General features: G+C 41.8%; 1 protein-coding gene across 3 annotated transcripts in view; it reads right to left on the bottom strand.

The window, feature by feature from the left end:
* Nucleotides 1-26,220, bottom strand: part of fbxo41 (F-box protein 41) — a 60,517-nt gene extending 34,297 nt beyond the window's left edge. The window contains exons 1-4 of one of the 3 annotated variants that reach the window (XM_030421484.1): nucleotides 25,984-26,220; nucleotides 25,700-25,831; nucleotides 7,855-8,652; nucleotides 7,020-7,249 (exon numbers count right to left, since the gene is read on the bottom strand). In XM_030421484.1, the coding sequence (XP_030277344.1) occupies nucleotides 7,020-7,249; nucleotides 7,855-8,403 (779 nt within the window). In that variant the 5' untranslated portion in view covers nucleotides 8,404-8,652; nucleotides 25,700-25,831; nucleotides 25,984-26,220. Of the gene's footprint in view, nucleotides 1-7,019; nucleotides 7,250-7,854; nucleotides 8,653-25,020; nucleotides 25,607-25,699; nucleotides 25,863-25,983 lie in introns of those variants that run through there. The other 2 variants (XM_030421475.1, XM_030421493.1) reach the window with 2 other exon arrangements.
* Nucleotides 26,221-27,405: the final 1,185 nt, after the last annotated feature.

Here is a 27,405-nt window from a genome sequence, read left to right as displayed (position 1 = left end):
TGGCACGCTGATAGCACAAGCTCCCCTCTCTCAGACGCTGGCTTTAATGAGGCAGAGTTCCTTCTCGGCCCTGACAGCTTCACTTTGCATTCTCGATTGCTGCTCAGTGAAAAACGAGCTTTATTTTTTTAAGGGAGGGGAGACACAGTGACAGCAAATAAACAAAACTCCCCCATGTTCTGGGGTGCCTTTAGAGCCTTCAGCTTCTCATGCTGCACAGGGCACTCTTACTTTATCATATCTGGTTGTAGGAATAAATCAAGCCTCGGGGCTGAGGCCCACTGCAGCAACCGTGTGTGTGCACTGAATAAGATATGTAAACCTGACAGGAGCTTTCTCTCTGTACCCTTTCATACACAGAGATCGTGAACACCTTCACTCTGTGCTGCAGTCCCTCCCCTGTTTGTACAGTAAACCCGTCTGATGCGGTTACAATACAAATCACAATATCGTACAATCCGACAAAACAATACCAAAATGTACGGCTGCTAAATTACCATAATAATCACCTCTCTCAACAACAACAGAAAAGGGACATTGTAAGCTTCACAAAGGAAGTGTTTGCTATAGATCCACAACTAACAATTACTTAAATTATATGTTACATGCAGATTATTCTCATTTATTTAGTTTGGTTTGGTCGCTAAAATGTCAGAAAATGTTGAAAAAATACTCCTGAAATGTCCTAAAGCCAAAGGTGATGTCTTCAAACAGCAGAGACAGCAAGAAAAACAGCAAATCAACATAACTGACAAGCTGGGGCGCCGACGTGTTCGTCCTTTGTGCTTAAATAAGATCTCTTAATTTCTTTTGCAGAAATATTGCAGAAAATGTGAATCATGTGAATGGCTGAGTAACACCCTGAAATGTGCTTTGAGAGGCCACAGTGACCTTTGACCTATGGCCATCAAAATCTAATAGTTTAACCGTTTCTTTAAGTCCATGTGGACGTTTCTGCAAAATCTGAAGAAATTCCCTCAATGCATCTCTGAGATACCTGGTTGATAACAATGGGATGTACGGACATATGGACGAATGTAAAGACAACCCTACACTCTAAAATCTGTCAAAGGGACCTCGCATCACTTAAATAAATGAGAATAACAATTTAAGCTGTTCATACTTGAGCTGTTGCAACTCATACAATTACATTTAATGGTCTACTTTACCAGATCTTTTTAAAGTAAAGTCAGCTTTTAAAATCTAAGGTGTAATTTAACTGGTTTTAACAGACGTCAACACATCACTTCAATATTAGCTTCCCTCCATTGGCTCCCTGTCTGTTTTAGAATTGATTTTAAGATTTTACTGATCACTTTTAAAGCACACTCAGGTCTGGCTCCGAGCTAAATTACAGATATTTTAATTCCCTATGAGCCAGCTCGCAGCCTTAGATCCTCAGGCGGGGCCCTCCAAATTGTCCCAAAGTCGAGACTAAAAACTAAAGGGGACCGTGTCTTCGCCATAAGGGCCCCTCGACTTTGGAATACCCTGCCTGAGGAGGTAAGACTTGCAGGATCGGTAAATTCATTTAAATCACTTCTTAAAAAAACATTTTTATGGACTTGCCTTTATGTGATGTGGTCCTTTTATGTTTATTTTTACTCCAACTGTCTTTGAGTTCTGTTTTACTTATTTTATTCATTTCATCTCTATTATCTCACCTACTTTATTAATTTGTATCATTACCTCTGTTATTTCAACTATTTCATGCAATCTATTTTATCGTCCTTTGTAATTGTAATTTATATTCTTGCTTTGTTCTGTCAAAGCACTTTGTAAACCATGTTTTTAAAGTGCTATACAGATAAAATTATTATTATTATTATCATAATTATCATTTATAAATCATTCTGGCCACGCTATCGTCGGCACGGAGGAATTATAATTTAAAAAAGAATTATATGTATGAAAAAATGCTGAATATTCGTTTGTTAAATGATAATCTGCCTAATAGGGCTGCAATGAACAAACACTTTAATCATGGAGTAATGTGCTGCTTATTTTCATAATCAATCGGTTAATCTTTTGCTCTATACACAGCTTCCAAGACGGCTTCAAATTGACACGAACAGGATCATTCCCACTCATCCGTCTGCCATATTGTGAAGTCCTAGTTTTAGCTCTAACTCGTGTCATGGATGGAGAACTGGATTTTGCAAATGCTGCCCAGGTGTAAACGATACCGTCTCATACCAGCTTTCCCCACGAGAAGAGAAACAATTAGGTATTAAAAGACCAGCATCTGATAATCTGGCTGCCACTGGAGCACACACACCGATATGTCCTCCTGCAGGAGCACTCAATGAGGCCAGCCATCGTTTCCATGTATGAAAGAGATCACAAAACTGAACTGCAATATCAGAAGTTAATTAGAAACAGCTCTTCAAAGCGATGCTGCTTAAACAATAATAAGACAAAGGGGCATATTAGCGATTGTGGCAATTTCAGAGCTTCTTAATAAACCTTTCTGCATGTCATCAAGCGACCGCCAGTGCCTGAAAAGATCACGACAGCATTCAACATATTTCTGAGACAGACACAAAATGAGGCTGTTTTTCTAGTGCGAGTGGAGCTGCAGCGCGCTGAAGTGACGGAGATAACCGACCCACCAATTTTTCATTTTCCCCTCTGGCTCCAGTTTTTCTGCTGATTACAGCTGTTCTCGTTTATTCCAGCTGCTATTAAACCACTTAACAGCCATGCTTGAGGGACTCTGTGATTCATTCAGTTTTGACTGCTACAGTAGAGTGTGATGTTTATCATTATGTATTTCCAGTGACTGTTTCAGAGCACGCAACATGTTTTTTTTTCTTTTGTAGACTGTATTGTTGTCTGTGAATTAATTTTGCTACAAACTAAACTGCACACTGAGATAAGAAGAACGGACAATTTTACCTGAGGCGTTTCAAGGCTTCTCGTAATCATTTAGAGCGTTTTGCGAGTGCAGAATAAATCATTAGGTTGCTGTGATATTTTCATGCACAGCGCTGCTGCAGCAGAAGTGCCTTCGTAGGAGTCTCCTCCAGTCCTCACAGTGAGGTGACTCTCATCTTTAGCATTTGATGCCACTGATGTGACGCCTGTCTCTCCGAAGACGCTCCAGAGTATTAAAGTTTTTTTTTTTCTAAAGTCAGCTGAGGTTATTAGGCGTCCATGTTGGAGCCAATAAGCTGCTCTGTGTCTGTTAACAACTGCTTAGTCATCAACCCTACTGAACATTCACCGACTGTGATGTTCTTTTTCCACCTCAGACTGACTCTGTATTTTAGAGTCTGAATAAGCCCACTGTTTGACTGCCAGTGTGTGTGTGTGTGTGTGTGTGCGTGTGAGAGTGTGTGTGTGTGTGTGAGGGAGAAACCAGGCTGCTGGCATATCTCGGAGTCACACAGCCCAAGCAGGGATTTTCAGAGTATCAGTGTGACAGTGACCTTCCCAGCGTGATGCTGCCAGGTTTGAGGAACACGACCAACCACAGCTACTGTAACCTTTATAACAAAGAGGAGAGACTGAATAGAAAGAAAAGCACACTTGTCTTCTGCTCCTACAACCCAATGAAACCCTGTTTTATACCACATTATCTCAAGAATCAGCCGAGTTAACCCCTAATGCAAGTTTAACTGCCTGAATGACTACAGCATGGGAAATATAAAGTGATTTTGTTAATGTGTGTATGTTAACCAACACAAAGAGACACCTGCACTGACCCAGATTAACTACTGACATGTAATGTTTTCTATTTTCGAAGACGAACTGTGCACTACTTTGTTTAGTGAGTTAAAAACAGATTTTGTAAATATGGATGATGCACAAACACTGCTGTAAGCTGTTCACATATAAAAAATTTAGATTAGTTTGTTACTTGGGAGAAAGCCCGGAAAATGAGGATCTTCATCACAGAGTTTCCTCTGTACTGTATTAACTCAGGAGTAGTGGAGCGCCACAGTGAAAACATTACTAAAACAGCTAGGTAAAATACAAAACTGAATATTATAGTGTACAACAATCCGTGTGCATAGATGTAGCCCTGTAATTATGATCAAAGATGGGTAGAAGCTGGACAAAATAAACAAAATCTTACCAGCCACCACTGCTACAAAACAATCACAGAGGAAACACTGTATCAGGATAAACTGCGGGTGTGTTGCAGTTTCTTTTCATTCTTATTTCAAATGTGCGATTTAAAAGAAGAATAAAGATCTTTTTCTTTGTATATGTGTCACCTGGCTGTTTGCAGTTTCTTGTAATCCCACGTGGGATGTGGCAGATGCTTGGCATGACACCGAAGTGAAAAATATAAATAAAAAACTAAGCTGCAGAAATCCTTATTATCTCAGGAGCGCTGACACACTATGGACGACTCTGGTGCCAAAACAATTAGTCAACTGAGCAGTTCATTCATAGAAGACAGTTTTGATTAGCCATCACTCCTTTTAATCGTTTATACGAATATTTACTCTTTGTAAAAAATCTGATTGGACCCTTTTCTCCCCATGTAGAGAGGCTGTGTCCTCGCCACAGCAGCCCAGGTTTTGTATCCGACCTGTAGCCCTCTGCTGCCTGTCAACCACCATCCCCCTTCTCTCTCTCTCTAACCTCTTTCTTGTCAACCCATCCATTACATAGATATTTAAATTACCTCTGTGACATTTGTTGGTGCCTTCAATGAGAATCACTAGATGGCACATTCACACAAACACACAGGCACATACAGAGCAGCGATACGTGCAGTTGCGTGTTGAGATTAGAGGCCGCGGGAGGCACCTTTCTGCCTCTGACCTACTGTTGACACTCGGGCCTGATAAAGAAAACCGAAGAGAAGAGATAAAAAACCGAGAGCAAGATAGAAAGACGTCGCTGGCTGTGCTGTCAGATACAGACGTGGCACAGACACCAGCTGGCTTTAATATGAGCCTTGAGTGACACTTATCTACACACGTTGATCTCTTTAACAAAGCAAACGAGCAAAGAGCTCGTGTTTGTGGTCGCGAAAGCTCAAAAAAAACTTAATCTCTAACAGTGCACGGACACTGCCTTCACCTGACACCTTTATTAGACTCTCTGAGAGCAAAATTAGACGCTTCAACCAACAAAATAACCAGTTTCACATTCTTTCGTTTCCAGAGCCGTTTTTCCCCAATAAATTTGGTATTGTGCCCCATGACTCGCCTCTTTAAAACTTGTAATTAACCATGAATAAAAACTACAAAACGCTTTGACATTGGGGTTTTTTAATTTTTTTTTAGAGAAATCTAACCGTTTTGACTCATGTTTAATTTATCTCATGGGTCGTTTCCAGCCTGTCAAGCTAAATATAGCGTCAGTGTTCGGAGCACACGATAAATTACTCTGGGATTAATTTCAATAAAAGCCTGAAAAACAAAGCCTGGTCAGTCTTCGTGCCATGCTGTGGGAGAGCTCCAAATCATGTTCATCAGACCCAGAGCCAGCAATAACTCGCATCACCACACTGATTTATATCCAAGTGCTCCTGCTATTTACAGCAGCCGAGGATTTTTAACTAGTTCATGAAGCAACATGGCAGCTTTATAGAGAAGACGGCCTGACAGCGAGGCGGCCCGCCCAGCTGCTGCCGTCCGACTCTCCATTCAGCACGAGCAGCTAACCAGACCTGGAGGGCACTGGTGTATGGAAGACAGCAGCGGGACAGATGCTGGCCACATCTGGTAGGCGGATGAGAATTACACCGTCGACAGAGAGGCAGAGGTGAAGGAGAGGAGAGGAGTGTGTGTGTGAATGACAATGTGTTTTATAAAAAGTAGCAGAGAGCACTGAGGGTCAGGAGTAGATTGGTATTCAACTGAGTTCTTTTACAGCTACAACTTCTGATTCCACCACAGGCCCTGTGGACTGTACCCTCCGTATGAACAAGAGACGGAGCAACCCACCTGATGACATAATAATCGTCTAAACAGCTGTTAAGTGTGTCAGTTTTCACTATGAATCATTAATCTGCAATTTTTTTGATAATCGATTCATGGGTTTGATAACCGTTGACAAAGAAGTTGGAAAAATATAGATATATATTCTGATTTAAGCTTTTTAAATGTGACAGTAAACTGAATATCTTTGGGTTGTGGACGAAACAAGACATTTGAGAACATCATCTTCCAATCGACACATCGATCAACACTGGTGGAAATCGTCAGTTACAACCAAAGCGGATAACGAAATCAACAAACTCTGTTTTTCCTTGTTCTGATCATTGTTGTATCTCCATTGTATTGTAGCCATTGTAGGCTGAGGAGAGGCCAAAGTCTTATTTTCACTGAAAAAACTATGAATAAACGCAGAACTACAGTACTTCACTATAATGCTGTTTTGTCAAATTTTACCGTCATCAAAAAAAGTGTATCAACAATATTTCTTATTTTCTATTATTAATTGTGCACTTGTTTTTGCACCAATAGAAATTAAGAATTAAAAATAAGCAGATATTCCAATTTCAAAAGCTGCAACCAGTAAATTTCTGGCAATTTTGCTTGATAATTAAAAAAGCATTTCATTAAATATCTGTCAAAGAAGCAATTAATTAATCAACCAACCTTTTCAGCTCCATAAAACCAGCTATCTATTGTGTGTTTGAATGGCCAGCTATTATTTATTTGTTTATTTGAATTCCCATTGGTGTCTACTAGGGTAGCCTTCTATTCTTCCTGAGGTCCACATACAACTACAACATCAATATACACCCAAAACCAAAGAATCCCTTCACACCTACAGCATGCAGCCCCCCCAGATCACCCACACAAATAGTATCCTGTCAACTGCCAAGGTAGGGCCTGGCGTTGAGGACCAAATCAAGCATCGTCCAAAGAAAAAACACACCAGCAGCCATAATTATATCAATTCTAACCAAAAAAATGAGAAAACAAAATAACTGAGAAACTAACAAAACTGTTTCCACCGGGAAGGAAATCCCCCAAAGTTCCAAACTTACACCAAGACAATAATGAGACAGTCTGAAGTGTGAAGAACAGTAAGAGTATAACACTCACTGTTGTTTGTGATTGAGCTCCTCCTCCTTGTTCACCAGGTCCTGTTTGAGGTTGGCTAACATTTCCACGGAGACGTCCACCTGCCTGGAGAGCTCTGAGGCCTTGTCCTCCAGGTCTTGTTTCTCCTGGCTCAGCCGCTCGCTCTCCTGTTTGGCCCGCTCCAGCTCAGAGCTCTTCCTCTCCAGCTCCGCCTGAAGACGACCTACGCGGGCCGCTATTTTCTGCTCCACCTACGAGACAAGAGGTGCTTTGAGCTGCATAATGTCCCACCGCAGTCCCCACTGTGAGCGGAACTATCTAGTTGTGCAAATGAGGTCATTAACTAAGTAATTAACTTGTTCATTGGCAAAAATGTGTCAGCAAACGTCTCCATGTTTTGCATACATTTTACAGCGTCATTAGTTTGAGGAAAGAAAATGTGAAATTAGACAGAAAAGTGCTCAAAGCGCTAATGTAATGAACTAGAAAAGTCCAAAAGACCAGAGATCTTTTATTTACTATCATAAATGACAAAGAAAAACAGCAAATCTTTCCATTCAAGAAGCTGGAACCGGCAAATGTTTGGCATTTTTTCATGCCTGAAGTTGCTTGAGTAAAATGTGTGCCTTTCTTTCATCTTATTGATTCTCAATGTTGCCTGGCTTTATCCAAGTTTTTTACAACCTCTAGTGGGAATAAAAAAATTCTACAGAAGGTTAAGCTTTTGTTTGTAAAATAAATTACCTAAAATAAGTCCCCCTACGACGATATACACAACATAGGAACAATCTGATCAATTCCTACTGTTAACACCAAACTGTGTCAAGTTTTTTCTTGCATTCAATTGTTTATCTACCTCCTCCGACAGCTTCTCCAGCCTTTCATCCAGCTCCAGACGTTCAAACGCCCGCGCCTTTAGCCTGGCCAGGCCTTCCTCATAAGCCGCCTCCACTGCACTGGCCGCTACATTAGCTGCCACTGCTACAGCTGTGCTGGGGTTTCCATGGGGACCCGGGTCCGCGGATGTCATGGCTTTCTTCATGAAAATCTCCCCCAGGGGAAACTCCACATTGGGAATATACCTGGCTGCTGTGTTGGAGTTAGCCGGGGTCAAACTCAGGTCGTCAGCACAAGGAAGCTCGCGGCAAGGGAAGCGTCGCTCCTTTAAAGCTGAAGGCCGGAGGGGCTCGAAGGGGTCGTTATTGTTGGCAGGTGTGAGGAGAGCTCCCTCGGCCACTAGTGGCAGCAGAGCAGCGGCATCACATACACTGTTAGACTTGGAGAGGACGTAGAGGGTCTCGTACGTGTGGTTGTACTCCAGGTGGGCACGCAAGGATGACAGGCTTCGGAAGCGCTTGTGCTCCCCGCAGCGAGGACAGCGGTATGGCAGGTCCAGAGAGGCCATGCCGTGCAGTAACTGCCGGAGGAGAGGAGGCGCTCACGCGGCACAACAGTGGTGCCAGTATGAGGGCACAGAGGTCAAACACCTGACAGATCCTCTCATGGCGAAAACTGGGCAACTACGGCAAGTCAGTAGGATGAAGAGAGATCCCATGTGCAACGGAGGAGCCCGGCTCAGTCACACGACCACACATAGTGGCAACATCCAGCTGTTTCTTTCACTCCATCTTTCATGGTTCCGCTGCGTAACATCCTAGAAACAGATAAAAAAAACAAAACACAGCTCAGTATAAAGGTTCAGGATCAGGGTCATTTTTTCATTTTGGGTTTGTACTTTAACATTCAAAAACACTTTTATTCATTCAATTCACACTCTGTCTGGACGCTCCATTGTAGTGCCTGTCTCCTTAGGGCCCCCCTCCCTAAAAGGCCAGTCTACCCTGATTGGTCAGCTGTCTAGACCTGAGCTTGTTGTCGCACCACCTCCTTCAGTGCTTTTGCTACCTTGGCTGTGGTCATGAACCTACTATTTAGACCTGGATAAGGCGGTGCCACCTAGCCCAGTGATCACCCCCGGTATTTCAGCAATGCACGCAAAAAAAGGCATTTTCCCCGTAGACTACAATTATAAAAGAGGTGCTGGATCTATGGAGGTTTTATGTTTGCAAAACTTCTGAAAATAAGTTGCTGACATAAGTTTACTGCAAATCAATACACCGGGGCAAACTTTTCCCAGCCTTTTACTTCAAATATATTTAGAATTTTCCTGCAACAAGGTCGAAAAAGTTCCATTACTTTAACCTTTACGGACTTCTTTCAGTTGTTATTCTTCTTTCAACTGACAAACTGACATGCAGTGAACCATGACCGGGTTGTAAACAAAGAAGGAAAATCAGACAAATTCATACATTTGTATTCAACTTTCATTCAACAGTAACAAGAAACCTTCCTTAAAGTTAACTGCATGATATTAGTATTCTGATACATTCTCGTAAAATGTGACGGTCCATCTCTAAATGCTTCCTTCTCCAGCTGTCTGGACACAGCAGACATCACAGTCTGCTGTCTGAACCCTTAAAGTGGGAATATTGATCTTTAGGTTTAGTGGTCAAGTAACATGAAACCTGTATTTGACTAAGGGTTAAAAAGCTAACTCTTGCACTTGTATGCTGGAATACTCAGAGGAAGACTGGGAGAGGACTTGGGAAAAAGGAAATGGCTCCATTAGTGAGAGTGCTTGTTAGCGCCAACACCCAATCTTCTAGTCTGAAGTGTACCAGGTCAGCTGGATAACACTCTCTGGGAACCCGACTGTCTGTTATCTGAGTAGTGTCCTCTTTCTCCGGGCTTTGACTCTGCAGTTATCTTGTAAGCTTTCAATGTTGCCTTATATTTCCAATAACACCCAAGTAGAAAGTGAAGAAAAGATGAGTCAAGTGTTTGCACACCAAAAGAATTAAAGACAATCAAAGCATGAATATCAGCATTCAGCAATTCATATGATAATTCAAAATCATCATATACAGTAAAAGTATTTTTTGTACTATTTCTATTTGTTACAAGATGTTGAGCGATGTCATGCCACTGCAAGAACATTGCATCAGTGGGTTTATCCAATTACTCAGCGCTTGATGTCCCTAGTGTAAATAGAAATTCAGCATGCCAGCCTCAGGTCAGTTCCTCCGCATCAGGTTTCTCTGATTCTCTGATCAGCACTGCACTGAAAAACTGTTTGCTACAAACCAATTCAGTGAAAACTAGTAAAAGATATAAATAAATGAATAAAAATGGTGTTTAATATGAAAATGGCAACACTAGTTCTTGTCTACACATTGCATAATCGTATGAATCTTTCTAAAAAGCTCTTTGTGTCAAGATTGTTCTAAAAATCTCCTTAAACAGGGTTTAGGTTTAGTTGGTTACACCCATGGTCAAGTATTCCTCTTCATAACAGAAATGATCGAAAACTATAGCACACCGGCAAAAGTTCTTATCACACTTATCATAAAAAAAATGGTTATTAGTAATAAAATACCTCACACGTCTTATAATATGGGCTGCTGATGTGATAAATGTAAATAGATTTAAGTCATGTCATACTGTACACTTTCACTCTACAATGTTCTGGAGAAAAATATTGTGCTTTTGACTCCACTCAGGACACCATGATGCTATTTTGGTCACAAAATGCACCCCAAAAATGTGTCATTGGTTGCACTTGCCTTTGAACAACCGTATTCCTGTATACAACATTTTACAAAATTGGTTAAGAAATTAAGTTCAACTGTATTATTGAGTGCATCAATAAGTATAATTACGAGGGTGTACCTAAATGAAAACCTAAGTTACACCAGTGCAACCAGAGTAAAAAGTTAGTCCGGAACCCAAAGTATACAGCATATACATACAAAAATGATGTATAATTTCCTCATACTTGTCATTTTGATACTTAAGAACATCTAGTATCAGGTACTTTAATACTTTTACTATGCATGTGGGTGACTTTACATATTTACTTTAACTCAGGTAAGACTTCTGAGTACTTTTACAACACTGGATTCGACCATTTCTCGCTGCTTTTCATGGATCCCCGAAGCTCCGCTAAACTCATCCTTCATTATGTTTCCCCCTCAAATGAAACCCTGATCCACACTGTATACTCCACAAGTACTGTTTAACACTGAAAGTTCCCCATAAAACAAATAACATTGGTGTCATTTGCCTTTCAAAAACAGATCGGCTTCCAAGCCCTGAACTTGGATTTGTGTATAATGCCACATGGTTCGCATATCAAGTGCAGCCCATGCAGACGAGTGGGCACAGTCTGTGCTTTAATATGGACCATTTGGACTCTGCAGCTGTGGTGTTGTGTTGGCTGCGTGTCACTTGTTTTCTGTTGTACTTACTTCTTATGGTGGAGCGCTGTGTTTGTTTTAATGTCCCTCTGTAATTGTAATGTCGTATCTGCTGTGGTTGTATTTGTCTGACAGTTGATACAGAAACAATCAATTTCTAAAAGGATAATAACTGCAAGAACTAATTATCTCAACGAAACTAACAATCCAAGACCGGAGCTTGGACCAAAGTCTCTCAGAGAACTTTCTACAGCAGTGATTAATGAGAGAAGTAGTGGGCACAGACGTTGGCGGTGAAATCACAAATCACAGATGCCAGCCGTTCTCCACAGAGGGCTTAAACACTGGAAATCCCCAGAAGTCACAGAGACTGTTATTAGACGTCTGGTGAGGCTGGAACAGGGAGTGTGCTGGCAAGCCGTGCCCACTTATTAAAGGAGGAGGATCTCACAGATGCAGTCACTACACTGCAGACAGCAGGCCTCCCCATCTGCTTGAAATTACAAAGTGAGGTATTTAAGCAGGCAGGACATGGACGGAAGTGAGGCTGTTTGGTAGTCACATGTCACATCCCGCCAGTGAAGCTCAGCTGAGACATCCCAGAGGACTGTCTTCAATGTTTGATTGTGATCAGTGAATAGTGCACGAGTGAGTATTACACAGTTATGGATATCTCCACCAGCACACATCGTCAGTAGATTCCGTCTTAGTCAAGCACAAATAGAGAAATCTACTACTTCATCTACTTAATTCACATCACTGCATTTATGGCTCACTGTTTCAAACTTGACATTTTCTGTTTTCATTTTGTGTGTTTAAACAAAAATCTCGGTTAAAATCACACCGCAAAAGTACCAGACACATCATAAGCAATGTTTTTGTTGCATTTAATCCTGTAGCTTGTGTTTGAATTGAGGCGGCGCTGGGGGAAATAAGCCTGACAACAAGTTCCAAACCGCATCAAAATACAATCAAGTTTTTCTGGGAATCCCAAATCTCACAAATGTCTCTTCAGTGATAATGAAACTGAAATATGTTTCTTCCCTTTACCTCCCTATAAAGATTCCCAAATTAAATGAGATGCGCATGAAGGGGCTTGGGTTTAAAGGGGTTTCAGTGAAGGTAAACAACAAAAGGAACCTGCAGGCACCAGGCTATTGGTGGGGCAGGCAAAGCTCTTGCACAAATAGCACAAAGCAAGGCTCTGATGCCAGTTGAATACTGACATTTTTATTAGTCACTCAACGAGGCTGCAGAATGCTCAAAATACAAATCAGAATGTGTCAACAGATTCGCATAAACGAAGGAGTGTGCTACTGCTACTTCCCAACTCTCTTAAGCCTTCACAAAACGGCATCATCAAACCCTGTTTGGCCATGAGGGCAAATTTTAAACCAGCTTTGTATCGCTACAATGTTGGTAGTATACTCCAATGAACAATGTTAAACTTCTTCTGCCCGCACCCAAAGCCCAGCCTTTTTAAGCCTGCAAAAATGCGCCAACAGCCCTAGGATCCGCCATCTGGGCTGTTGCATCTACATATTTTAACATATTTTAGTGCGCTGTTTAGATGTAATATAATATTGTTTGTTACCAGCTGGCTGCCTCGCTGTGTACTGTTTCAAAAAGGACTCCAAGCCAAAACTAAGCACCACCTAAATCGCAGTAGATCAGCCATCGGCGCGAGTGTTTGTTGGTCCGGTGCGGCACATTCTGGTTGTTGTACATATTCTACTCTTTGAGCAGAATGAATGCAACAGCCATTTTTCTCTGTTTTTCTCTGGTCATGTAGCACCAGTGTCAAAAAACATTTGTCTTAGAGTCAAGTTTCATATTTATCGTTCCAGTGGTGAAGGACTTGTTTATGAAGGAACCGGTCTCCACACGCTGCGCAACAGGTGATCTGAATCTACTCCAATCAGCCCAAAGGGATTCCGACATTCAGTTCATCCGACATTAGGCAACAAGTTTGATGTGTCGGGACAACACATGTGACTGATACTTCTCTTTTTCCAGTAACGACCAACAACTATCACCCCACCAAACCAGCGGTCCCAACTGCATCTAGTATACAGCGGTTTCTATCTTTTAACTGCCAACTGACAAGCCGAGACAGTAGAACACTGATCAGACACACAAGACGTCCTTTCGGTAAAGGCAGATGGATTAGAAATGGGAAAATCTCAGTGCTTCTTTGTCACTCATGCAGCGATCAGACGCACATCTGCTACAATCCCAAGGCCACATTTTGGTGCCGCGACACTATTTTGGGATCCAAAACAAGCACAGAAAGGCTCAGTCATAATGATTCTACAGAGCAGCCACCTGTACTATGTTCAAAATACCACAGAGAGTGGCGCGGTGTTTAGCATTTTATGTATCCTGCTCTCGTTGATCAAAGTCAGCAGCTCATTTCGATCGTTTATCGACCGTTTCAATGTTTATTTACTGTGTTCAGTTTTCTCTGACTTCTGCAAGTCCAGGGCTGATGGGGATATAAAGTCATTAGTAAAGATCCGAATGCTGCTTCATAATGCTATAGACCACATTATTGACTGACATGACAGGCCATCAAAAATATCACCATAATTGGATGTTTTATTTCTCTTTCTTGCGTTCCCCTAATGTACAGATCTTAATGGAAAGCCTCTTTTTAAAGGCTCTTTGCTGGGAAACAATCTCATTCTTATGGTCTGTCAATCCTATGCAAGCTCTGAGGCGGCCCCAGCGAGGCATCTAAGTCAGTCCAAAATGGAACAGAATACAAATTTGATCATAGTTCTTGGTCATGAGGTCATGAGCGCGAGTGAACGTATCAGGATTAAAAGACTCTGTCTGTATTACTGTTTACATGTCTACCGGGCAGCAACCTCAAGTCAAGAGGGTGTTTAAAAAACGGAGGCTGATCCACAGTCATTGCCAACTCCTGCAGTCCATTTCCATCTCACAGAGAAAAGGTTTCCAGGCATGAAGTCAGGAGGAAGTCACAGGAGAGCCTTCTCAAATAGACGGAGAGAATAGAGATGTAGAAAGGTGATGACAAAGAGCGAGAGTGGAGAAGCAGAGAGGTATGATTGTGAGGAAGCTGCGTGAATGGGAAAGACAAAGAGTGAAAGTGGAGTTTTACTAATCTGAAAGATTCTCATCTCAAAATACATGCAAAAATTCTTTGCTTGGTTGTGTTTTGCCCATTCAAGAGTTGAGCTGGGAAATAATACAAGGTCCATATTGTAGAGTTTTTTATGGTGTGGAGCAATGTTTCTATCATTTACACAACGATGCACATGTGCACGCACTGGAGAAGTGTAGCGATTCACCAAGAAAGGCAACAATGAAGAAGACTGCGAGCAAGCGTGTAAACCCTGAAGGTTTTAATGTCTTCCTCTGCAAATTGTTCATAAGGAAATGCATTAAACAGGTTAAGTACTGTAGGCCTCAAGACACACATTGGATTTAAAGTAAGACTGAATGTAAACATAATAATAATAAAGCATAACTTTGTGGACAAAAGAAATAAAGTCCATGAGGTACCTTTAACATATAGCTTAAAGCTAACAATGAGTTATTGAGGTCGACCAGTTTTATATGAATGGTTTTTCAATTTGTTTGCCATGTTTTGAAATATATTGATACTATAAATAAGAAAGAGACTGATCACCAGATGGATCGGCCAGCAATCTCTGAACCCATCTGAGAATGATTTAGCCATTGGTGGCAATAGCCAAGATTTCCTCTACCATCCACCGGTCATTATTTACAGCCCGGTTAGCAACCTTAGACGTGAGAATAGAGTTGGAGTTGAGACACGGCTCTTAACTTTTATGAATGCAGATAAATTTTACAAAAGCATATAAAAGCTAAATCACCATCAGATGATCGTAGGGTTATGAGACTGCACGTTGGAAAACTTTTGCTCTCCAGACAGGCTGTCTACATTCGGCTGCATCACAAACAACAATGAGAGCTCATATCGGGAGGAAATCAAAAAATCTTGCAGAGCGGTGCACAATAAACAGTCCACTGCTAGACGTCAGCAAAACCAAAGAGCTGATTGTTGATTTTAGAAAAAAGGGAGGCTGAGACACACACCCCTGACTACATCACTGGAGCTGAGGTGAAGCAGGTGAACAGTTTTATCTCCCTAGGAATCGACATGACAGAGAACCTTGGTTGTCACACAACACCACCCTAATAAAAAAAAAAAAAGGCACAGAAAAGGCTCTACTTCTTACTGAAACTTAAACTTAAGAAGGCTAAATTCCAGCGCCAAAACCTTGTAAACATTTATAGAGGAGCAATAGAAAGCATTCTGACTGGAGGCATCACAAACTGGCATTGTTGGTGGACGGCGCAGGACAGGAAGTCGACGTAGCGGGTGGATTAAAGCCGCCTAGAACATCATTGGTACTTATCTACAGAGCACAGAGTCCAAAGGATACTAAAAGACAACATACCAGTCGGTCAATACTTCTTGGACAACAATCCAAAACCAGAACACTTCCGATACCAAAATCGTGTCCCTTGCCAACACATTCTTCATGCAGATAGTTTAGAGTGATTACTTGGCAGGCATCTTGCATGAGAGCTCCAGCTATAATCTATAAACAAAGTCTATTTACCATTTGATTACAACCATCGTCCAGCCCTAATCAGGAATCAGCACAAAATCATAGTTTAGAGACATAAATATGTTGATAAGGCTTCCACATACTTAATAGTTGTAACTAAAATCCTGCATCGGCTTTCACAGTCAGAAAAGTGTTGCGACACAGCTGGAAACATCTTTCATATTAATGTCAAGCCAGGTATTAACTCTAAGATGCTTTTATCCAAAATCATTTCAGACAAAGATCTGTAGTCGTTCTCTCCTTCTCACTATATCTTTTAATCTTCAGCACTACAGGTGTGTGGTCACTGGCTAACAGTTTGTGTACACAGCAGTATCTAAGCAGTTTTAATTAGGAGGTATGGGACACTCTATCGCAGCTCTGCATACAACCACCCTTAATGTACCTGCTGTGCTGCTGCGTCCAGCACAGCAGCATTTTATCTGCCTAAGAGTGGAAAATGAAGGAGTGCAGCACCACTAACATCTGGATCAAACCATGAGCTCTGCAGATCAATCGCACATATTTTAATATTTCACCGCACTCACTGCAAGCTCAACCATCCCAGTAGGGGGTTTCCCTTCCAACTTAGCTTATCCAAGGTCACTTTCTTTTTAAATATCTTTCTACTCAGCGAATTCGCCGTCTTCTTAAAGTCTTGTTAAAAGTTTTTCTAACACCAATCCTGTTCAATGAAGGGAAAGTACAGGTTGACAGGCAATCTCCCAGTGTTTTATGTTCTTGAATATTTTATCAATTGTTTGGCATTCTGCGATTCATTCCAGATTTATTCTTTACCTAAGCAGGTTTGTCATCTTCTGTAACATCCTTTGACACGTCTAAAAGTGGCATACAAGTACATTAACCTCAACAACCTTGAGCTTCCAGTTTAATTGTGTCTCTTTGGTTTGTGCAGTGTTTATATTTCCCAAAATATGGAGGGTTCCTCCTGGCTTTCACAGATCGCTGGTCATTCAATACACGGAGATGATTGCCCAAAATATTCCTGGTTAGTTTAGCATAACTAGCCCATCACTGTTGCACAGTTATGGATCCCACTGCATTTCTTGCAGGACCTGCCCTACTCTGCTTCTGATTGGTTGCTTTTGTTAGTTGAATTCTCCACGTTAACTCAAAGTGGTGTTCTGGTTATGTTTATTTTTCTTGCAGTTTTGATACGGCGGTTTATGAGCAGTAGTTTCCCCAGTAAACACAACAATCTCTTCAGCCTCTCTTCCGGCCTTCTGTGGCTCCTCTCAGGCTCATTCATCCTCCAGGGCCACTCTTCACTGCACGAGTGTCTCTGGGCTCAGCAGGGGTGTTGCAGGGTGGGTTCCCATCGGTTGTCCCTGTAGCTGGTCCCCCGAGGGATACTGCCGGCCAATGTAGTCGGTCTGGTTACTGGGGAAACTTAAGCACACAATCTGCTGTATCAGCACTAATTATTTGTTATAAAAACCAACCACAAGAAAGACACCGACACAGTAACACCAGAAAAACCACTAAACACAGTCAGGAAATAGCTAGCTAATTCTTGTATCATTTGTGGTGTGATTAAACAGTAAAGCAATGAACAGGCACTGGCTGTTGGCACGGGCCACACTGGTCTCCCTCCCCATAGTTATCAAACGGACTTCCAGGACCAAAAAGCCTTACAGGCATTCATCATACAAAAATACAAAGATGCAAGCCAATTAAATGCAGAATAGGGTGGGTCCTGCACAACATGCTGTGGCATCCACAACAACATATCACTGTCACCAATGTACAGACCAGAGAAGAATAGTGTTAGTTCAGGCTAACCTGTCTCAATCCATGCTTCACAATCACTGGATTATTCCCATCTGTGTGGCCATCAGCTGACTAGTAACGCAGTCATATCAATGTAGATGCAACACACAACACTTCTCACTACTATTCTGCTGATATGCTCATTCCAACGCTGATTACTGCCTCCCCCCAAACAAGGAGGACCGTATGTGCTGTATTTAATGGTGTTGGTGATTTAACTAAGATTTAATGTCCATTTGTGTGTTTATTAAAGAGGGATTATTTCGCCCAGCAGAATCCTCATTGCTGATCGAATCTTCTGAGAGCTCCCTCAAATAGCAGAGCCTTTCCTGCCAAATCGAACTGTAAACATTTTCTATAATTGGTCAGTCCCTTGGCATAAGTGTCTGACATCATCAGGATCAGCTGACATTACCAGAGGCACAGAAGCACAATAACCCCTGTTGCGATATTAACTTATCTATTTCAAATTCTTTACACTATCACTGTGGAAACACTGTGGTCTACACTGCAGTCACTGCAACAGAATTCCTAAACTCTGCACCATGTGCATAAAACATCAGCTTGCCCTCAGGCTAGGCTAATGACGTGACTGTTAAAAGTTCAGCTCTAAAGGATGAACGCCAACTGATCAAATTGGTCTGAATTCATTCATTAATAATACAAGTCACCAGCTACAAGCAAAATGTCACTCAGCTTCACACAGTTTTGGTTCACAGGACTGACTCTGGAGCTCTAACTCAGCACAGCCAGGTGAGATTTATTCCTGTGTGCCTGTGCTCTCTGATAAAGATTTGTTTTGCTCGGAGGTGTGAGGAGCAGAGTGAGTCAAGGTGCATCACAGCAGTCACGCCAGTCCTATGCAAAGCTTCACCCAGAGATGCTGTGGCACTGAATTCGACTAGCAGTTAGCAGCACACAACTGTACATAATGCTGGAGGTGCCAAGACTGTAATAGAGGTGTGACACGAACGAAACCTACGCTTCGGCATTGGAACTGTTTTCACTGCTGGTTGCTTAAACTGTGCTCTTCCTCCCACTCCCACATTATTATTTTCATCGTCAATACCATCATAAACAGCCAATCAAATGAAGAGAAAAAAGACTGCAAGCACTGTGACAGCAGCCAACATGGACGAGAACCCTGCAGAGATTTGACATGTATCCTGGACAAGCTGCAGTACAATCTACTGTAGACTCCTTTTTGAACTGACCAAGAGGTTTAGTGAAAGCCCTTAATGGCTTTTATAGTAGGCACCTACATGAGCAGGTCAAGTGTGATAGTCCTGAGTAAGTCATGGGACTGGAGCTTAAGCTGATCTCTCACTGTTCTCAAGCTGATTCATGGACATCTTCAAACACGCTTCGCCTCATTTCCACTAAGGTCTGACATGAGCTAAAGGTAACTCCTCTGTTCATTTTCGGGCCTGTCTAATCTTAGCAGACACAATGGAGAGGGATACATTGAAACCATTGACATATATATATATATATATATATATATATATATATATATATATATATATATATATATATATATATATATATATATATATATATACATATATATATATGACTGACTGCTCCTTCAATTTTCTAGAATTGTTGTGGCAACCAACAACGGCACATGTTGTACCTGAGCTCATTTTAAAAACAATTTAGCGTTTATGACATAACGCTAGTTGTTTAGGGCTAGTTTAGCGGCAGCAGTCAGTCATGCAGTTGCAAGGCAACCGGACACAGAACACCGCCAGCCGAAGTAGTTATCTGTCATGGCAGTCCCCATAGGCTAGATCCGCGCTTTAATGACGTCAGTTAAAGACCCCTCGTGGGGAGGCACTCATGTGATTGGCTGTAAAGGAGTGAGACATCTGATTGGCTGCAGATGACCCCCTTGTAGAAAAAACGCATTTGTGAATCGGAGTCGCGCTAGATGAGTCTCAAAAATCTGCACACAAATGCAGGGAGGTTTACGAATTAAAAGCACTGAGACAAATGCGCGTTTGACAATTCATATATCAATGTTACAACTTCCAAATATGTTTTTGAGGAAAATTGCAAATAACTGACGATTTGTACATTTGTGAATTTTCATTGCACATATTTAAAACAAGAAATATTTGTGTGCGCATCACAAATATGTTTACAAATCTTATTTTTATATGTGAATTTTTTTTTTACTTATATATGGATTGAAGCATATTTGTGTGTGCATTGAAAATGCATTAGTGTATCGAGTCATATATATATATACAACTCCCCAAATACATTTGTGAGTCCTTTTTCATGCATTTATTCCTTTATGTGTGCATTTATCCATTATGAGACTGTTCTGGCTCCATACTTTCCCTGTTCTGCCATTATGTGTTCATGAGCACGCAGGGCCGCCTTATTATGGAGTTCTCTGTCCTGACTGGATAAAGTGGGCAGGGATACCAGAAAATGTATTTTCTCTTTTATTCTCTTTCTTCTTCTTTATTTAACATAACACTCCACCACAGTGATGAGTGTTGGAATACAGGGCTATTTAACACTTAATTTAAATAAGAAAATAATACTTACAGCAACCTTAGTGTCACTTGCAGCCCGTTTGAAAGGCATAGTAACTTTAATCAGTACTTTCATAATGACGATGTGAAAACAAAGTGACAATGTTAAAGGGGTCATTCAAACTGCAACTTCACTTTTTGGTTAATTCTCACTGCTCTCACAGCATTTTTTGGGCCACAGCAGGCAACTGTTTTTCGATGAAAAGCTTTGAATAGCCGCAGTACACCACTCGCTGAGCAGGAAACAGCAGACAGACACAGTTAGTGAATAGCTGGTGAACGCAGTGAAGCCTTTAGCAGCAAGAGAGCCAGATATTTCTCTCAAGAGCTAAACAGTAGTTGCTAAAGAAATATTTTGTAGAGCCCGACAAATAAATTGGACTAGTATTGAATCTGTTGAAATTGCTTGCTCACTAATGTATGTTAACTATCGTTTCATTTTAGCCATTATGGGATTAATACATGGGCAAAGGAGAGGAGGTGAAAACCATAATTCACATTAAATCTACTTTCCAAGAGAGCCAAAAACAAAACATGACAATACTTCCTCCTCATTTTGTTTGTTTTGCCGTTAGCTAGTTAGCTCAGTTAGCGATGTAGCTAGCAGTTTCATCAGGGAGCTTGGTGAACTCAGGGACTGTTGGTGTTTAGCACATGCTTTAGACTGGGACGGGTTGGGGCTAGCTGATGAGCATGCTATATTCATTAGATATATTTGCAACACAGTACATAGAGGCAATAATCAAATCTGTTATTTTTTCACATATTGTTGGTACTTTGAATGCTAAAAATCTTCCATGTTGCATCTTTAATAACTCTGGATTGAATTCACATGTGCCCTTTTGACAGTTGAAAGAGCTCATCAACAGCCTTCATCTGATTTATATATACAACCCACTTACACCCAAAATGTCACTTGTGCCGCTGTGGTTCTCACCCAAATTTTGTGTTACATAAGGCCCCAGCCAGCACCCACTGAAGCAGTACTAACATTCAGATGCCACAGTGAGACTGAACACAAAAAGAAAGCTAAATCTGCACAGCCTCATTATGGGCGCGCGAGTCAGGACAGTGGCGGGGATAGGGAAATAAGATGGACAGACTTCAACAGATGTAAGCTGATGGACAGACTCATTCCCGGCGGTCCCACCAGTGTCTACTATTGATCCAAGCGGCTGTTCACTGAGACTATTATCTTTCAGTATATGTGCATCAACAATGCACTCTAACAGCACTGATCCCTGCTGTGGTCACTGTGTATACCGGCAAGCGTGGTCCGGTCCATTGCTGATCAAACTAACGGATATTACAGTTTCCTCAACAGGTAATTAGACCCATTAATAAGTCATACTGAGTGTTTATTAGCATTCTAGTTGCATTAAACTCAGCCACTGATGGCTTTGCAGGCACCCCTCTCATATATGCTCAAACATTTGTCCCCTCCATCGAGGAACCTCTTATCCAATCAGAGTTGATTAAGATACTGTACTTTCTCAGTGTCTCGTATCCTCTTAAAAGAACACGGGTAAGCCTCTTATGTACGTACGTTAAGCCCCCTGTGTTAGCCAAAACAAGACTGGGGACGTGGCTTCCATAGAGGACGTCTGTGGGAAATGATGCAGAAAATGGCCTCTGTGATTTGTGGCTGCATTTTGACTGTCTCTGAGGCCCTTTTATACTCATTAATCTTGAGCCTGCGTTGGCATGATATTCAAGTTTTCTGGTGGAGAAGTAAGGAAATCAGTGCAGATTAAATACTTGCTGTTTCAACTGGGTGGACATATGGCGCTCTGTCTGACAAGACACCAAATGAGAGAGCATTTAATACATTTGATAGCGTGTCCATCATAAGGCATATGTCATTATTTAATGGTTTGAAAACCTTTATAAAGAAGAATTAGACAATAATACATGAGTATTCAGTAGTTCCCCACAGTCTCCCACAGAAAAGTTGAAATGCCCAACAGCCAGAGTCATGGGCCTGATCCTTGATCTCCGAGTGACGGTTGGATGAACACCATTTTACTACAACAATAACAGAGCAGCCCGGAGATGCCTGAGCCAGCTGTGCATGGGCACAGACACACAGTCTCGTTATAACAAAAAGTGTATAGCGAGACCAAGTCGTAAATAAATGATTAGCTAAAGGGAAGAACCGTCTGATCGCAAGAGAATGGGCACTAAAGGCATGAAGCTAGATAATGATGAAATAACAAGTTTCAAATTAGGCACAAAAATGGAAACTTGTCCGGAGATGAAAAAGCTTTGGTTTACAAGGATAAGGCTGGTGATGTATAAGAGCTAATCCATAGAAAATTCAACAACTACAGCAACTATTTTGATAAAAAATTCCTCAAGTCAATTCTCAAGGAAATACTCCAAACATTTTCTGGCTCATTCTGAAATGTGAGGACTCACTGTTCTTCTTTCTGTTTTAGAGTTATGTCTCTTTGGGACTGTTGGTCGACCAAAACAAGACATTTAAAGGCACTTCTGAGATTTTATCTACAAAACTATCGACTGGAGGCAACCTTGGGATATGATCACATGAGCCATGTTGACGTTCCCACCCAGGACTGATGATGACATAAGTAGTCAAAACTTGTGGGCTAAATCACACCCATCTACGATTTCAGCCATCTTTATCTCAACTACACACCTGTGAACACACTGTGACTGTACCTTGCTCGGTTGTGATGCTACTACTGCCAGGCAAAAGACAGCAGAAAGACATAGACTATTATAAAATGGAATATTATATCATATATGGAAAAGTGCTCAAAATGCTTCTGTGGCAGTTCCCTGTTACATTAATCGTCTCTGGGCCAAATTTTGCCATGATGACACACACACACACACACAGATCACAGGGTAAATACATGACTAATATTATTAGCCTTATTTTTGTCACATTGTTTGTAACAGCTTTCATAAGTGTACAAAAACATTTATGATCCCACTAAAAAGCACTGACTGTGTATCCAAAGCCTGATTTACATTATTCGTCTGACCAAAGATCAGCTATTGTACAAAATTACTGAGCTGATATATATCATAAATGAAGCAATAAACAATTTTTACTCTTTGTCTTTGAAGCTGCTGGAGGCGTTGTTGTCATTTCAGCTAACTTCCTGTCCGTTTTGCTGTTAGTAATCCAATTAAATATCACCAGTGTTATCTTTTAAACATGTAGTGAGGGAATTAAAATACCTATGGAATGTGTGAACTTTAGTGACGAGGCTGACTGACAACATCCTGACAGGTAGATCTGATCTGTGTACTTCAAAGCACATTTTGACTGACAGGTGCCTGGCAGTCAAAATAGATAGATAGATAGATAGATAGATAGATAGATAGATAGATAGATAGATAGATAGATAGATAGATAGGAATGTAAACACAACTGTCCTTACTGTCACAAAAAGGCGTGGATTAAAATACTGTAAATAGAATTTCACATGTTTTCTAACACTGGAGGATTTCTGTCTCCTGTGGGATCATGGGTAATAAACATTGGAGTCACTTTCACAGTTCTAAGAGCCACACACGCTGGCATACCGAAGGAAAACACACATACACAAGGTAACGTTTCCATACACACAAACACCAGAGGGAATATCCGATGCACAGTAAAGACAGTAAGATATTCTCCATCAGTAAGAGTTCCTGCCTCACATGTGATCGTTTGGGAAACCATCTGCCAGCACTGACATTTACATGGTTGCTGAAAACTGCAGGTGTGCTAACAGAAAATCTGGTCTTGGACCAGCGAATAAAGGAGTCATGGGGCGTGCAAACAGGCATGTCGCATGTATGTATGTTGTTTACTGTTGCAGTCAGATACTGAAGCCTTTCTATAGGGAAAGGAGCAGACAAGGACTTGAAGGATAAGTCCACCCAAAAAATGAAAATTCAGTTAACTTCTACTCACCACCATGCCGACCGAAAGTCAGCCGTAGCTTTGTAGTCCACAAAACAGCGTTACAGCATTCTCCTAAACCACTGATGCGGATGAAGACCCGAGATCCCAAATTGAATTGAAAAGATGTTATTTCTACCATTTCTATGTCAATATCATCACTGAAGTTGCTGAACTTAGCGCATTAGCATGCACCCTGTCTAAAGCTGGTGCACGAGTTCAACTTTGTCTCGAGGGTTAACATTAACGTCTTTGCAAATTAGGGATCAAGTTAGGGATCTCAGGGCTTCCAGAGTCTTGGGCTACTTGGGGTTTTTTTGTTTTGTCTTCCATTTTGAAACAAGTCCCCATGTTCTTCAGTCTTTTAGGAGATTGCTGCAACGCTTTTTTTTTGCTGTGAGGCTCCAGAAATGTTTTTGTTGAATACACGAAACTTCCCCAGCCTTTCATTTTTGGGGTGAACTCATCCTTTAATAGTCCTTTACTCTAATCTCATTCTCCGCAAACATCCCATAACACGTGTATTTTCCTGCTACCCCTCCTCTCCTCTCCTGCACCACTGCTCCAACCTCAGTCACATCTGATCTCTACAGACACAGCAGCATATAGGAGGAGGCCAAACTGACTCTGAGTCAAATTCCTCATGCACTTCAGTCACGTGACAGTTTCCCAAACTCCAGCAGCAGCAGCCCTGGATGTTTGTCACTTCAGCAGAGTGTGTGCTGCCTCACCAGGAAGACTTTCCCGTGGGAACGATATCAGTATCATTATGAGAGTGTGATGAATTTTACACAGTCATAATTCCCCTTGGACTCTCTCCTCTTGAATGCAAGTGTGCTCAGAAGGAATGTCACAAAACACACATTTGCATAAAGACTCGAGAAGAACGCAAATAAATACCTTGTGTTGAAATATGGAATAATGCCGCATTCACGCACTAAAAAAAAGGGGGGGAAAACGCTGCAAATGTGTGTGTGCGCTGCACAGAAGCGGGCACACTGAACTTGTAAATACAGCGGCGGCGGCAGGTACAATCCTCACACATGCAGGCCGAACAGGGCCGACCCAAAAGTCTCCCTGTCGGTCTGAGGGAGCTGATTCAGGCCGACAGTAAACACTGACACATCCAGCGCCGAAACGCACCGTTGATCCTCATATCTGCACTGCACATGGATCAATCGCACGCAGCAATATCATGTGGGTGTGGACGAGCGGCATCACCGAATGTCATCACGAGAGGCGATGAACGCCACTGTTAGCGGCTTACAGGAAGGAGAAAAAAAGAAATAAAAGAAATGCCCGGAGCCGGGTTAATTCAGCCCGACGCTGGCGGCAGCAGCTGTGCCCTCTCGGAGGGAACGGGGCGAGAGGTTGGCATGCACCCCGATTATTCTCCCGTTTTCGGCTCACCGCTCGGACTGGACTCCCCGACGCTGCGTAAATGTGTTGCACAGGAGCAGCGGCGTCAATGAAGCGATCATTGTAAACACACACATGCACACACACACGCCGAGGGAGACGCAAATGCGATGAGAAGAAGCGGGGTTAAGAAATGACAGAAAATGTGCGTCTCACTCACCTCGCTGTCTTCTCCCCATTTTTTTTTTCATTTTTTTTTTCCGCTCCAACCAGCAAGGAACCGCTCGAGCCTTCGCTGACGTCACGCAGCCCCTCTTCTCTGCAGCAGAGAGCAGCAGCAGCAGCAGCAGGCCTGCAGAGGACGACCAGGGAGGAGAGAGAGGAGGAGGAGGAAGGGAGGAAGGGAGGAGAGAAGGAGAGACAATGCTTGAACAGATGCAAAGAAAAAAAAAACATGAATCATAAAAATAAAAACACATCCCTCCCTTCTTGTGATTACTGTACCTGAGAGCAGGCTGTGGGTGTGGAGGTGGATGACAGACAGGAGGAGACAAGATGAACACTGCAAAGCTGTGGAGACAATTTTGCTTTGGCTTTGTGAATCAGGCGACATCAAGCGAAAGCGTCATACATGTGCCGTAAAATCTTCTGCTATCTTGCATCCGACAATCGTCCTGCAAAATGTCTCTCAGCCGGTAAAGACGGGCTTCAGGTGTCAAGTCATAGACCTCCAGCTGGTTTTGTTCTCAAAGTTCACCACTGTACCTGAGAGCAGTCTGTGGAGGTGGAGGTGGATGACTGACAGTAGAAGGAGGGTCATGACAAGATAAGACAAGACAGACATCGTGCCCCATTTATCCTGATGAACACTTCAAGATGTGAAGACAGTTTTGTTCATGCCAGCTGCCGTTTGGCTTTCGTGAATCGAGTGAAACATCATCCATGCATCCCAAAGCGTTTAGTACTTAGCATCCTGTCAGTCATCCAGCAAAATGTTTTCTCAGCCACTAATCAAGGACTTCCGGTGTCAAGTCATAGACCTCCAGTAAAAGTAAAAGGTAGTACAACCAAGTCGATTTTACCTTATTGTGTCATATTTGTCACTCAGGGTTTGCTGAGAATGAAAACAGGATTGGAAGCTTGGACATTATGAAAAGTATGAAACTTTTGCTGTCCCTGTGAGCGAAAGTGCAGACAATTATAAAGGCTATGAAAGTGTAACAGTAGCAGAGGTAGAAGCAAACTGGATCAGTAATTGGACCAAAATGGGACTTTATTCCAGAAAAAAACAAATGAAGTAGTCAGTGGTGAGAGACAAATGTTTAAACTGTGTCATGTTTGATCCATTAAAAGGGCACTATGTAGCATTTGAGGTAATAATACAAACTCAGACATATTTATTTTTCCATAATTGAATGAACGTGCTGCTCTCAGAGGAAAAGAAGCTCCCCAGAACACTGTTCCGAGCTAGAAAGGTGGCAGGGTCCGCCACATTTGAACAAAGTGAAATAGTACCAAATTGTGTTGTCATTTATGGTCAGTTTGTCTACTCAGCTTATTCAGTCATGAAGATTTATTTAGTTTGTTGAGCCATACAAATAGAAAAACAGTCATTAAAGATTTTTCTCTTTCGATAAAGATTTCCTCCTCAAAACTACAAACTGCACCTTTAAACAGCCATATTGGTGTTGGTGACATATACTTAGTGAGACGATGCGGTTCATTGAGCAGTTTCACACAAAACAATCCTCGGTGTAATTCATGGCACAACTCCAGTGGGTTCAAAACACTATTCATCGCTTTCCATTGACACTTTTTTTTTTTACATTTTTCAAAATAAACTCAGAAGAGGCGGGTCGTTGCCTCTCTATGTCAGTTATTATCTAGTTTGCTAACATTACTGACATTACAGCACCCTTAAGCTCC

This window comes from Sparus aurata, chromosome 1, assembly GCF_900880675.1.
Source record: "Sparus aurata chromosome 1, fSpaAur1.1, whole genome shotgun sequence".
Lineage (NCBI taxonomy): Eukaryota > Metazoa > Chordata > Actinopteri > Spariformes > Sparidae > Sparus > Sparus aurata.
The sequence above is the reverse complement of the archived record's forward strand: the minus strand, read 5'-3'. Positions and strand labels throughout refer to the sequence as shown.